This window comes from Coffea arabica, chromosome 11e (assembly GCF_036785885.1).
Source record: "Coffea arabica cultivar ET-39 chromosome 11e, Coffea Arabica ET-39 HiFi, whole genome shotgun sequence".
Classification (NCBI taxonomy): Eukaryota; Viridiplantae; Streptophyta; class Magnoliopsida; order Gentianales; family Rubiaceae; genus Coffea; species Coffea arabica.
In genome coordinates, this window is record NC_092331.1 from 59,988,370 (window position 1) to 60,001,899 (window position 13,530).

The 13,530-nt window shown below is 37.3% G+C and overlaps 2 protein-coding genes across 4 annotated transcripts; one reads left to right on the plus strand and one right to left on the minus strand.

Annotated features, from left to right (window-relative positions):
- The first annotated feature begins 647 nt into the window (after window positions 1–647).
- On the plus strand, window positions 648–4,930 carry LOC113716452 (uncharacterized). The gene is made up of 7 exons (XM_027240786.2): window positions 648–1,167; window positions 2,070–2,210; window positions 2,301–2,666; window positions 3,374–3,616; window positions 3,912–4,004; window positions 4,187–4,387; window positions 4,470–4,930. The coding sequence occupies exons 1-7, from the start codon at window positions 862–864 to the stop codon at window positions 4,680–4,682; spliced, it is 1,563 nt and encodes a 520-aa protein (XP_027096587.2). The 5' UTR covers window positions 648–861; the 3' UTR covers window positions 4,683–4,930.
- On the minus strand, window positions 4,922–6,671 carry LOC113716453 ((1S)-1,7-diacetoxy-luvungin A aldo-keto reductase-like). 3 transcript variants are annotated; one of them, XM_072072306.1, is made up of 4 exons: window positions 6,129–6,668; window positions 5,732–5,975; window positions 5,447–5,626; window positions 4,922–5,364 (listed from the first exon to the last, which is right to left on the minus strand). In XM_072072306.1, the coding sequence occupies exons 1-4, from the start codon at window positions 6,458–6,460 to the stop codon at window positions 5,131–5,133; spliced, it is 990 nt and encodes a 329-aa protein (XP_071928407.1). In that variant the 5' UTR covers window positions 6,461–6,668; the 3' UTR covers window positions 4,922–5,130. The 3 variants fall into 3 exon arrangements, with proteins under 3 accessions (XP_071928407.1, XP_071928408.1, XP_071928409.1); XM_072072307.1 differs by having other exon boundaries at window positions 4,922–5,355; window positions 6,129–6,657; XM_072072308.1 differs by having other exon boundaries at window positions 5,026–5,371; window positions 6,129–6,671.
- Window positions 6,672–13,530: the final 6,859 nt, after the last annotated feature.

A 13,530-nucleotide genomic window follows, 5' to 3' on the forward strand; every position in this document is an offset into this window, starting at 1 on the left:
ATGTGTGTATTAATTATTTTTATTCATTTACTAATATAATTAATATACATATATATGGAATATTTATGAAATAAAAGTTTCATCTTTCTTTTTAAAGTACTTTTTCTAATTGGACTAATTTTGTTATAAAAAAGCCTTAACTTTAGGAGAGGTTTTTATAATTTTTCAAATTTTAGGGGAGGTTACTGAAATTGTCAAAAACTTTAGAGGAAGCTTCTGAAATTATCCTAACTCGGTAAATGAACCACAATATGGATTGCATTAGTTATATCCGTCCATTACGGATGATGGTGATACATGTGATAATATTCAGGAAAAGGTTCATGATGATTCAATTTTCAATTCCTAAATTGACTCTCTTTTTTTTTTAACCCTTTTCCTGACAACCTCTTAATTGACTTTAAAGAATCCTAATTTACACTAGTAACATCAATCACAAAAAAAAAATCTTTTTTTTTTCAAACAAAATAATTGAGAAAGGAAATTAAACTCAAATAGTTGCTACTTGCTACACATCAAATAATTTTCTTACAAATTCTACAATAAATAAATTACAGTAAAAATTTATACAAACACATGAAAAAATCACATGCCAAAGAGGGCCAATGATTAGGACAGCAAACTCCCCACGCCCCAGGACGAAAAGTAAAAGAAAAATTAATTTAACAAAGAATGACAATATTTATCAGTCTTCTCCGACAACGCCTAGGAAGAAGATTCTTTTTGCTGAAACTATTAAATCAATCCCCAATTAAATCCCTAATCCGCCAAATTCCACTCCCAATGATTCAAATCCCGAATTTTCGCGATTAATTTAACAAAATTCCACTCAAAATTCAATCTATTTGAACAACAATAACCATGATCAACTACCAGAAACTGTGGGTAGTGAGCTTTATATTGATTTTACGGTTAGGGTTTGGGGATGCTTTTAAAGTGCCCTTTACGGTCAAAGATGTTCTTCCAGTGTTACCCCGGCAGATTTCATGGCCGGTGATGAACAGTATCCACAGTGCCGTGGATTTGATGCCGTCTTACCTTGGGTCGCTGGCTCCCCATAATGGGTCAATTGACTGGAAAGGTGCTTGCTTTTTGGACAACAAAGCTCGGGTTGAATTCACCGGCTCTGGCGATCGCAACATCGGCGGCGCCGTTATTTATCTTTCGGTCTGTTCTTTTATGTTGTGCATCTACAAATTACGGAATAAATTTGTGATTTACTGGTTTTTTTTTCATTTGTGGCTTATGTTTCTGCAGAATCTGTAATTTTTAAACTGTGTTAGCACTATAGGTTGAGGATCAAGATAAGGAGAGTATTTGAGTAATTGAGTTTAGTAACTTGTAAGCTAGTACTGGTGGAATCACTGGAAAAGTTTCATTTTTTTTAAAAGACCAGTAAGTCGTGGAATTACTGGGAAAGATTTATACTTTTTTTTTTTTTTTTGGAGAGTGGAAGGTGCTTGAGTATAATTTTCTTGCTGCTGGCTTACTCTGAGGGACAAAAAGACTAAAGCTAGTGCAATCTGTTCCAGAGAGTGGAGAAGTGAAAAGATTTAGATGATTTTTTGTGTTATGCTACTATAAAATCTCATGATCATGTTAGGACTTGCAGTTGTATCCATAAATTGTCTTAGCTGCTTTAACTGGAAAAGAATGGTAATTTCCCGAACATGAAAGGTGCAATTGTTTGGTTAACATTGTGGTGAAAATCACATGGCATATAACTCGGTAAAGACCAAGTGAAGAAAAGATGGAATAGCTTCCTTCTGCCTCCAATAGCTTTTGGTCTATGCTTCCTTTCTTACAAGAAAATTTTCGTGCTTCTTTCTGGAACACTATATTATATTTTCAACATAATATGATGCTAACCAGATTTCTCTCGTTTAGGAAATGTATTTTTCTTTGGAAGTTTTGCTAGTTTAGCATTTTTTATTGTATGGTCTACTGTGTTGTTTTGCTGTGTATTCTTCGTTATATATATTTATGTGCGTGCATTCTTCATTAGATATATTTATGTGCTTAATTTTGATGTTTAGCTCATTTTGTTCACATCCATTGTGTAACTGCAGACTGGTGAAGCTCAGAGCTGGACATGTATGGATCTGTATGTTTTTGCAACCCCTTATAGGATTACATGGGATTACTATTTTTCTGCTCGAGACCATACTTTGAAAATAGAATCTTGGGAGGAACATGCTGAAGAGGAATATGTATGTGCACTCTGGATGTTTTAAATTGGAAAAGACCTGCTTTTTACTCCTTATACCTTGTAAAGTTAACTTGTATCAAACATTGAGCAGGTAAAGCAGCATGGAATTTCTGTATTTCTCATGCCCTCGGGAATGCTTGGGACGATGCTTTCATTAGTTGATGTATTGCCACTATTCTCTAATACGGTTTGGGGCCAGAATGCTAACCTAAATTTTCTAAAGAAACACATGGGTGCAACATTTGAAAGACGTCCTCAGCCATGGAGGGCGACTATAAATCCACATGATGTTCATTCTGGTGATTTCCTAGCTGTGTCAAAGATCCGTGGTCGTTGGGGTGGTTTTGAAACACTTGAGAAGTGGGTCACTGGTGCCTTTGCTGGTCATACATCAGTTTGTTTGAAAGATGAATTGGGTAATCTTTGGGTGGGTGAATCTGGACATGAGAATGAAAAGGTATGCAAAAGACAATTCTTATTTAACAGGCAGAAATAAGGGAAATAGTAGGCCATGGAGACTCATGGAAGAACAGTGTGTCTGTTGGTAACACTTTTACCCATTCTAATGTGTACCCTTTTGTGGTTACATAAGTGGCATCATGACAGAGAGAGAAATGGAATCCTCTACGCTTATTAAATTCATCTTAGAGAATTAAGAAATGTTTTCATGGGTGTCGTCATCTGAAATCTGGCAATGAAGCCACTGTGTTTTGTTTGTGCAACTCTAGAGTGCACAGCTGATTAACTTAATGAGGTCATAGTTCTTCATCCCTGAATCCAGAATTTTAACCTTATAGCATCGTTCCAATCTAATAAGAAATTAGACTTGTCAGGGAAGCATTACCTTGAAAAACACTCCTTTTTTTTATAGTGTATATCAAGCCCTATTTAGTTAAAATCCTACTTCAAAATTTATGTTCTCGGTTACATGAAGGAGTACCCTTAAAAGCTTGATGTCACCAATTGTCTTGTCAAGATTTTGTCTCTGGTTCAGGTGTTTGAGTCCGAATATTTTGTTGTATATTGTACTTATGTTATGCCGGAGCAGACCCTGTATCTAAAGGGCATGATTGTGTCTTTGTACTCGACCATTCTGACTATATATGAATTGTGACATTCTTTTTATTTAGTCTGTCTCAAAGTAATTTCTGGGTTTTGTTGCAGGGAGAAGAAGTTATAGTTGTTATCCCCTGGGATGAATGGTGGCAATTGGCACTTAAGGATGATTCCAATCCTCATATAGCTTTGCTACCCTTACATCCTGATGTTCGTGCCAAGTTTAATTCTACTGCTGCTTGGGAGTATGCAAGGAAAATGTCAGGCAAACCATATGGTTATCATAACATGATTTTCAGTTGGATTGATACTGTAGCTGACAACTACCCACCGCCTCTTGATGCTCACTTGGTATGCACATGCATTAACAATATTCTTTTTCTTTTGTTTTTAAGATTTTTGTGTTTAAATATAATCATACTCAATACTAGTTAATTAACAGAATGGCACATTCTTGAAGTTTTCATTATGTAAATGTTTCTGCATAAACAATTGTGACTGGTAGTAGAAACTTCTTGCTCATTTCATTTGGTCTTATAAGAACACTATATAAAAATCTTTTCTCTCATTTTGAAATGAATAAAGATAATGATGGAAGCAATGATATATTGGTGAACTTTGCACCTCATTAGCTGGCTTTATGCAGGTGATGTCTGTCATGTCTATGTGGACTAGAGTGCAGCCAACTTATGCTGCAAATATGTGGAACGAGGCTCTGAATAAGCGTCTTGAGACTGAGGTGAATCAAATTTTATTTTTTTTAGATAAGTTCTTGATCAAACTGTAAGGCTCTGACTGTGCAGTGGTGAAATTAATTGAAAGCATTTTAATTTTGCCTCGTGCATCTTCTTGACTTAACCTGCTATGCAGCGGTGCTTATGGACATGACATGTCTGATTTCTGATGATCTTTTCTTGGCAGGAGCTAAACTTGTATGAGATTCTTGCTGAGACTGAGAGGCGTGGATTAAGCTTTGATCAGCTGCTTACAATTCCAGAACAAGATGAGTGGGTATACAGTGATGGAAAATCAACGACTTGTGTTGCTTTTATTCTGGCGATGTACAAGGAAGCTGGAGTATTTGGTCCTATTGCTGACTCTATTCAAGTAACCGAGTTCACTGTGAGTATTTAGGCTAAAGTCTGGGCATTTTGTCTTCATTGCGAAGTTATACTCTTGTTATGATGGCTTTTTGCCCTTACAGATTCGAGATGCCTACATGCTCAAGATTTTTGAGAACAACCAGACACGGCTTCCAAAGTGGTGCAACAGTGGTGATGACATGCTCCCGTTCTGCCAGATTCTTGGGGAGTACAGGATGGAATTGCCACAGTACAACACTTTAGAGCCATATGCTAACATGAATGAGAATTGTCCTTCGCTACCTCCAACTTATCAGAGGCCTGTTCGTTGTTAAGACTTCAGCTGTAGCCCGTATTTATCTGTGTTATTCATATGTAGTGACGTCCGCGGAAAATGCTTTCTCCTGTCGCTCAAGCTTTCATTATTTTTATTGCTTCATGTGAATGCTCTATGTGCTGTTCTTCCTCGGTACTTACTGAAATATCAACCTTTGTACATAGTTTAGTTGGATCACGCTCTTCACAATTAGGATTGGTGAACGTATTTATCATCGACGGAATAAGGGTCTCGCTCTTTCTTAAACATTTAGTCTATTTTCCATTTAAAGGTTGCCATATGAAGTTTACAATGGAATTCTTCGTTATTTCCAGAACATAATGCTGGAATTTAGGATGTAATGAAGGCATATAAACTGAATATATATCATAGCGATGATAATGGTAAAAGATCTGCTACAAGCAGGACTTCACGTCAAAACACTGTTGTGTCTTCAAATGACTTGATTATGCATCTCCATCCCAGATGTCGTCAATTGTCTTGTAAGGTCCATGGGGTGAAGTGTAGTCTATCCCAAGGCAAGCTCTGCCCTGTGGGATCTCAGCTATCTTCTTACATGCATCAGCGTTCAGTTCCCAGTCAAAAATGTCATGGTTGTGCTGCATCCTGTCCTTGTTGAAGCTTTTGACAACCACCCCAATGCCTTGCTCCAAAGCCCATCGCAGAGAAACCTGCAAGCTCTTTATTCTAAATCAAACTATGGACTTGCAAAAATTTTGAGGAATTGATAAAACAAACTGATAAGAGTGAATGTGTGGGAACCTGAGCAACAGTTTTTCCTCTGGCCTCAGCTATTTCTTTTAGCACCTCAGACTCCATAACCCTGTTAGTTCCATAAAAGGTTCCTACAGCTCCTAAAGGAGCATAAGCAACTACAACAACTCCATTATCCTTACAGAACTTTATCAGTTTCTTTTGCTGCCAACATGGATTCACTTCAACCTATGACATCGAATTTCAACAGTTCTTTTTCATCATCTTTTTACCTTAGGTAAAGAGGACATTTCTCTTGAATAACTTATCTGCGGGTCTATCTTAGAAACTTACTTGGTTGACAGCAGGGGGAATGTTTGCAGTGTAGAGGGCATCGGCGAGCTTCTTGCTGGAGAAGTTGCTAACTCCAATGGCTTTCGTAAGGCCAAGTCCCTGGCACTCTTCCATGGCTGCCCAGACAGCCTGAAAATCCAGAGGACGAAAGTCCTCTTTCTTTATGGGATACTCGTATATTCCTCGTTTAGAACTCACTGGCCAGTGTATAAGATAGAGGTCAATGTAATCCATCTTCAATTTCCTGCGCCAATTGGTAACGAAAAGCCAAATAAAGCTTTTAGATAGCCCACAATTTGTCCAACTATGAAAAATTTTGTGCTCAAGAAATTTATTTTAACCAAATGGAAAAATTTCCATAGGTAAAACGAATTAGGAGTAAAAAGATGTTTTTTACTGTAAAGTTTTCCGAATAGCAGGAACAACATCTGGTGCATAAGCATCACTACACCATAGTTTAGATGTGATGAAAAGCTCTTCTCTGCTTTTAATCAGGCCTCTGTTGATTGCCTCGATGATGGCTTCTCCTAGAGGTTGTTCCGAGTTGTAAAGAGCAGCTGCGTCAAAATGCCGGTATCCCAGCTCAATGGCTTGAAGGGCTGCCTGCTTGGTGGTTTCGGCGTCTACCGGGGGATCAGCTGCAGTTCCAAATCCCAAAACAGGCATTCCCCTGACCTCAGGCCCGAGGCTGATTTCAGGCATAGCCAAAATTTGAGACTTGTCAGCCATCTGGATGATTGACTGACGAGAAAGAGATTGCACAGAAATGCATTGTTCCTCTTCAGTCAAGTGTTTAATATTTTAGACCGTGGACCCGCTAGTGGGTATATATTAAAATAAGTTACCGTCAAACTAACGTGTGTGCTTTTCTTAATCAAACAAAGAGATGTGTTTCAATGCACTAAGGCTACTATTATAGCAGGCAAGGCAAACCACAGTGTTGTGCGGCCCAGCGATAACTGCTGAGGATTTCTTAGGGGGTTTGCAGTTTGGTCCGTTTTAATCAAGAAAAGGAAAAAATTCCAGAATTTGAGGGTGAACAAAAAACTGATTTTGCACTAAAAGTCAGATGATCCACAGAGAAGAAACGCAAGCCATGCAAAGAGCTAGCGAATAAGATGAGCGTTTTCACTTTTCAGTTCATTTACGTTACAACAGTTACAAAAGTTTGGCACCCACTCTCTCTCTCTCTCTCTCTCTCTCTTATTGTGTAGCCTAGGGATCAGACTACAACAGAATATGCTGACACTATTTGGAAAGATCTTTAGGATGATTGCTCCCATCCTGCAACTTGGTTTTATGCAATTGTCTTGTTAAATTCTTGGCAAAACTTCTCTAATGCATTTATGCAATTATTAGCCAATCAAAAAGACTTGTCGCCTTAGTTGATTAAGGCAGTTCTTTGGGAAGTCAATTACAAGTCTTGCTTTCTCGCGAGGAATTTATCATTGTGTGTTGTTATATATGAAATGTAATTAGTGGTTTTCTGTTTTGTTAAGGTAAGCTGTAACAAGTAGGATTAGAGATCGATAACCTAGTGCTTGGTCAAAAAAAAAAAAAAAAAAAAAACCCTTAGCTTAGCTTGTCACATTAAGTAATCATATGATTAAAGTATCATTGATAAAAAAAAAATTATTGATGCCTAAAAACTGACTTTTAGGTGATATATACCAGGTCTGCTGGGAAAATTTATTGATCATTATCACTTTAGGCGAGAAAATTTGAGATTTCTACATGCTACGGCATATCCAGCATTGAGTTCTACCAGATAAAATGGAGGAGTTGATCACGATTGCGGAATTCGCTACTGCTAAAGACAGTGATAGGTGGAATTTTGGTTGTCGTAGGTAATGGTTTCGCCGGAAGCTTCTTCAGTCGTCTCTCTGCACCGGTGTATGTGCAAGTGCAACATTGTTTTTTTCATCGTTTTGCACCGTTTAAATTGATGTGTCGGGGCTTGAATGAATTAGTTTTCATTGCCACTCGAAGGAGTTATTATTGTTCTACCCTTGGCTTCGGACAACCTCATACGCAGTAGCAGCGACACCGGCACAACCGCACCGGAAACACACGTAAATATACAAACTTGGTGTCAAAAAAGATGATCAAGCATTCAAGCACTAGTGTTGACAACAATCAAGAACTCTTCTGTCAATATATTATCCTAACCTAAATAACAGAAAAAAGTAAAGAAAATCCACTATGATGTATATACTGTGATAAATCAGAGACATAAAAACATTCATAAACACGAACATCCCTGCCTTTACCGTCTCCTGCTCTTTGAGGCACCTAATTCCTTTGTTAACTTTAGTATTCTGTGTTTTAGTGCTTCATTCTTTAAAACCTGCTACGGGTCGAGCTTGAAATATTCATTAATGGGGAGGAAGATTAGTCGAGTATTCCATTTGATTGTAGGTCTAATTAATTGATTAATGATTATTTTCCTCCATTCTTTCACTTACAGGGAGCATTCATCAAAGTATATCAACAAGGTGATTTTTGTTTTGTTGACAATTTTCAGATCAGGATCCAGGATCAAGTCCAATGTTCACTATATTCATTATGCAGCCATGTAAAATTTTATCCTTGGGCACCCACCATGCGCGGCGAGGCGTAGAAAAACTGGTGAATATGCATAAATTCTCAATCATGTACTCCAAAATGGTCAGCATGGATGGGCAGTGTTTGGACCACGACTTCCATATGCAAAGCCACAACTTCTGAACAACAGCAACTAGGCATTTTAGACAATTGGAATTGGCATCTGATTTCTAGCTGGTTTTGGATAAATGTCTAAAGAACAGAAGGCTTCTCTTTACGAATGACACTCAAAAAGAAATTAAAGAAAAGAAAATCATATACAGCTACTTGCAGAATCATATAAAACTACCTTCGTGGAGTGACTCCAGAAAATCTGCAAATTAATTAGTCTTTAGAGGAAATGACAAGTTCAAGTGACATTTTCTAGAGAAGAGAAGGGGGGAAAATTGCATTCATATTAATTACCTCAAGGAAAAGCACAAAATTGTAAAGTAATGATGATGATGATATTGCAGACAATAATTTTGCCATGCACCCACAGCCATGCATTGATCGCCCCAACTAAATTAATATTCACACGTACCTGGTCACTCATGCCATGGATGCATGAGCTCTAAATCTCAAAACCTTTGACCTCTATAAAATTGGAAGAACATCATTACATTCTGAATGACATCTATTGCAGTCATATACACTTCAAAAGAGCAAGAAATCAGGCAATATTCGAAGGGGATTGTTTGGGATGAAGAAGGGTGGGATATGGAAGAGAGAATGGAAAGCCTGATAATTGAATCTTCTTTGTTTTAAAGATGAAGAATTAAGTTCTTGACAACTACATCTAATTTTGGGACAATCAGGGTGATTGGCATAAGGGAAATGAAAAGATGTTCACTGAGAGTTGAGATGTTGTTAATTCCTCTTTATGGACGGACAGCAGCGATGTTTCACACAGCTGCATTTGCAACATTGTTGTTGTGCAGACCTGAATTATTGGAGCATTCTTGGCTGATCAATTGTATGGTTTTACAGAAGACGCTAAGTGCTAAATATAAAAGGGCAATCAAAAGGGCTAACATCAAAAGTAGCAAGGTTATTCCTAGAATCCACTCAAATATTCCATCCGATGTAGAGGCCATGGTGTTCTCTCGGTGGCTATAACCAGCCCATAATAAGGGAGGGAGGGAGGAAAATCACTTACTAGGCTAAGCCAATCATGAGAAAGCGATCTCCCTCATTCTCTTTTGTTTAATATATTTTCTTTAATGACGATGGAAAAAGAGAAAATGGGCAAGAGGAAGAAGGAAGCATAATTGTTGATCAAGATTATCAATTTGGTGGGCTTTCCGATTCTGAAGGGAAACTTCCCACCATATAGAGGTGAACAATCCAGCTACATTATCGACATTTGAGTTGACTTGGGATCGTTTCTTTTATTTCCATTAACGTTTATTTCGTCCATCAAACCTGTCAAAATTTCGTGAACACCGTCTCATGAGAAACGCTTAGATTGGGGGTATCATACCCATATATTTAAAATCCATAAGAATTTCTACTTTTTCCTCAAATTTTATCATTCGGTGTCCTGCTGGATGTAAACTACTTTTTAATTGAGCCCTGACTTCCTGCTGTTAATTTGGAGAAACGCTTAGTTTGGACGTACCATTGCTTCAAATCCACTGCATGTGTCGTGCTTGACCAACTGATTTTTCTCTTAAGCACGTTTTAATTCCATTTCTATGGGCATTTGGACATAAATGATACGTTACGAGTACAATAAAAACCAAGAATTTTTATTCATAGTCAATCGTGTCCGGTAAGAGACATGAATTTAATTGGTGTCACAACCTCTCAAGTCTTTCTTTCTTTCTTTCTTCCTTCTTTCCTTTCATACTTGAACGTGTGCTTTAAATTTGAAGGAAAATTATGAGAAAGAAAATCTATATATTTGGAGGATTGTAATTTATTAATTCACAGAAACGTGATGGTGTAGAAAAAGAAAATGATACTATGTTCTTGTCACCTTTACTAATTAACTATCTAGATTCTAGAATGCTCAACGTGGAAAGTTGGAAATATTGTTGTTTATTCGTGTCTGCATCATTTGACAACGGCAATTGAACCATTCCACATTCAAATGATCAATGAGGATTTCTTCCTCTACTTTTTTTTTTTTTTGAAAAAAAAAAATCTACAGCAAAGGTCCACTTCTCGATCGACTCACCAAGAAAACAAAATGCCGAGTGAAGAAAATATAGCTCGATAAACAAGCATTCATATATAACGAAAATGAGAATTCCAACGATGTCAAAACATTTACCCAGACCGAATAAAAGCAAAATGAAATAAAAACAAAATGAGACGTATGAGCTCGAATGATTATCTCCTAATTTACCATATAGAAGTAGAATACGAGACTAATACAGCGAATAACCAAAATAATTAATATGTGTACTATAATCAACACAATCAAATTCTCACCGACAAAAAAAAAAAGAAAAAAGAAGAAACACCTTAAATTAAACAACTTCGTAAATCAAAGAAAATGGAGAAATTATGCGTGCATAAAATCACGAGCTATTTTGTACGATTTGAGAAAATTTTGTAGGATGTCATTTCTTCTGAGCCAGCTTGGTTTGATTGTATTTGAGTTTGATCCAATGGACGCTGGTGGAGGCTCCTTCCTTGACCTTCTTCATCCCTGCAGAAGCCACCTCCTTTGTTCTCTCAAATTTCTCGCTAACTTTCCTCGACAGTTTTGGGGACGGACCACCAAGTCTCTTAGGCTGACGCGGACTCTTAGGGGCCTTATTCTGATTGGCCGCCGACCAGGGATTCTCCGGCAAGTCAATTGATGTGGCCATCGTCGTATCTTTATAACTTCTGACCTCAAGAAAAGTTTCAGAGAAGGTTTAATTCTCCAGAGAAAAGGAGAGAAGAAGATACAAGGACGGCCTCACAAATATTTAGCTTGGCTTTCGGTACAGTGAATTGCAACGGGTTGTTATTTGCTTTATATATTTTCCTTGTATGTATATGTGGAGTGGAGGCTGGAGGGTGATAAAACAGATGATACTAAGTTTTTTATGTTGGTGGCTTCGTGCATGCAATGACTTGCCATAAATAGTGCTTAGTTTCCTCCCATTCTATTCGCTGTTCTAGCTGTACTAATGAACTTGGTCCAATAATTTGAAGGGGTCCGTTCACCCGTTGTATTTCAGGTGTCATATTTTTTGAAAACGTAAAATTAATTAAGAAAATTAAATAAATACAAAAAAAAATGTGTAAGATCAAATAGGAAAAATATATAAATACAAGAATAATATTATCTTTTATGAAAAAATTGCTCTGGCAAAAAAATTCTCAGTCATGCAATATCACCCACCCAAAATGTCATATACTTTGTTTGGTCTTGGTTTTACCGTTTACCTGGTAATAATATTTCATAAATAATACTACTGCCTGTGCAAATTCTCATTTGTTCGATCTGGTGACCAAAAATGAATTTTCAAGACGCAAGTAGTTTACCTAAAACTTTTTTGTGGTTTTCTTTTGTTGGTTTTTTTTTTTCCTTTTGTTGTTTTCTTTTTTTGGTGGGGGGGGGGGGGGCAGCAATAGTCAAGTTGCTAAAGGTATATTCATTCTTTCTAACAGAAATATAATGGCAAGTTTGAATGTTGTGCATCTATGGAGGACTCTCTTTTTTTCCGAAAATTAAAGAGTTGGCAACCCAACCATTATTAGAAATTAAGAACACAAATAAAGTCCTTTTGAGTACTGCACTTATTATTCTAATCAAATTAAATTTAGTTCCATCATCTAATCATTTAAAAATTATCTAATTATTAATAATTCTTATCTTATATTTAATGGTAAATTTAATCTCATCATCAGTACAATAAATTATAGCTTTGGTCCTCCTGTAACCATCTAGAAGGAACAGAGGTAATGATGCAACTTTAGGTCACGGGTGACGGGGCGCGTTTGGATAGGAACTAGAAAGATGAGTCGTTTGATGAATTTTGCGGATTCATACAGCCCAAGTTTGACTGTTGACCAACAGGACGGACCACGCACACAGCCCAATTGCGCGTCATTCCGGCCTGCCTTTACAAGTCTTCCCGTTTGGTTAATTTCCACATTTTATTATTCTTTATTGTTTGAGGTAATTTCCATATTTTATTTGATTCGGTTTCCATATACTTTTGACAACTCTGGTTTTTTCCTGGGATAATTTAATTTTAAATTTGGACATATACGTTTTGGTGATTGATATTATTATTCCATGGCCTCCTCTTCCAAACGCTACAAATGCTTGGTGCATGGAGATTTGAATCCATAATTGAATAATACCACTATCTCATTGAGTTATGACCAGTTGGGAAATCACATCATAACTAAAGAAGAAGAAGAAGAAGAATCAGAGAAGAGAAGCAAGCAACTTTGCGGCAACGAAACAAATACTCTATATTCATTCGGTATGGTATAATGGTTCTATTAGTTTAGCATATGTATATATATATATATATGTACATAAGAAGATCTCAAACGCAAATAAAAAAGAATCATATAAACTGCGCGGGGAAGTTTTACACATGGATGATCACCAAACCCAAAAAGTACTCTTAATTATAACTATAACCGGAACCGGAATAAAAGAAAACCCAGCCATGCCGTTGAGATCTCACGAGGGCACGACTATTTATTTCTGGGTTTTCCGTTGGCACTTGTCTTTGATCCAGTGAATACCAACGGAGGCCCCTTCTTTGACTTTCTTCACCCCGGTGGACGCTGCCGCTTTAGTCTTATCCAATTTGTGGCCAACTTTGCTCGAAAATTTGGAAGAAGATTTGGCGCCTGAGTCTTTGTTGATGTTGTTATGATCATGAAGTGGCTCTGGATCCCATTGATCAGCCCACGAGTTCTCGTATGAACTGTTTGAAGCCATATCGCAGATTTTTCCAAAGCTGAACAACGCCGATAGAGTTGAGAGAAATAGAAGAGGTACGTGGGATTTGTTTTAAAGATTTTTCTCGGTCATGAGAGGCGGATTTGGGTTTTTATATGCTAATTTGGAAGTTTCCAAGAAGGAAAAGTTTAGCCTGGTTGGGTTTTTTCAACTCAAGCGCGTACGACTTTTTGGGCTCGTGCATAATTTAGCTGTTTTTCTTTGTTTTTAACGATGGACTTTGTTGGAGAAAATTGCATGCTCGAGGCCTCTTGCAATTCCACATCAGAAAGGTGCCTGCCTTGGTCTT

What these genes read in the sequence shown, in the direction of transcription:
- LOC113716452 (XM_027240786.2), top strand. Translation starts at nt 862, where the DNA reads ATGATCAACTACCAGAAACTGTGGGTAGTGAGCTTTATATTGATTTTA. An exon ending in GCGCCGTTATTTATCTTTCG is followed by an intron (nt 1,168 to 2,069) that starts GTCTGTTCTTTT and finishes GTGTAACTGCAG; the next exon opens with ACTGGTGAAGCTCAGAGCTG. An exon ending in CTGGACATGAGAATGAAAAG is followed by an intron (nt 2,667 to 3,373) that starts GTATGCAAAAGA and finishes GTTTTGTTGCAG; the next exon opens with GGAGAAGAAGTTATAGTTGT.
- LOC113716453 (XM_072072306.1), bottom strand. Translation starts at nt 6,460, where the DNA reads ATGGCTGACAAGTCTCAAATTTTGGCTATGCCTGAAATCAGCCTCGGG. An exon ending in GCTATTCGGAAAACTTTACA is followed by an intron (nt 5,976 to 6,128) that starts GTAAAAAACATC and finishes CAATTGGCGCAG; the next exon opens with GAAATTGAAGATGGATTACA. An exon ending in TTCCCCCTGCTGTCAACCAA is followed by an intron (nt 5,627 to 5,731) that starts GTAAGTTTCTAA and finishes TCGATGTCATAG; the next exon opens with GTTGAAGTGAATCCATGTTG.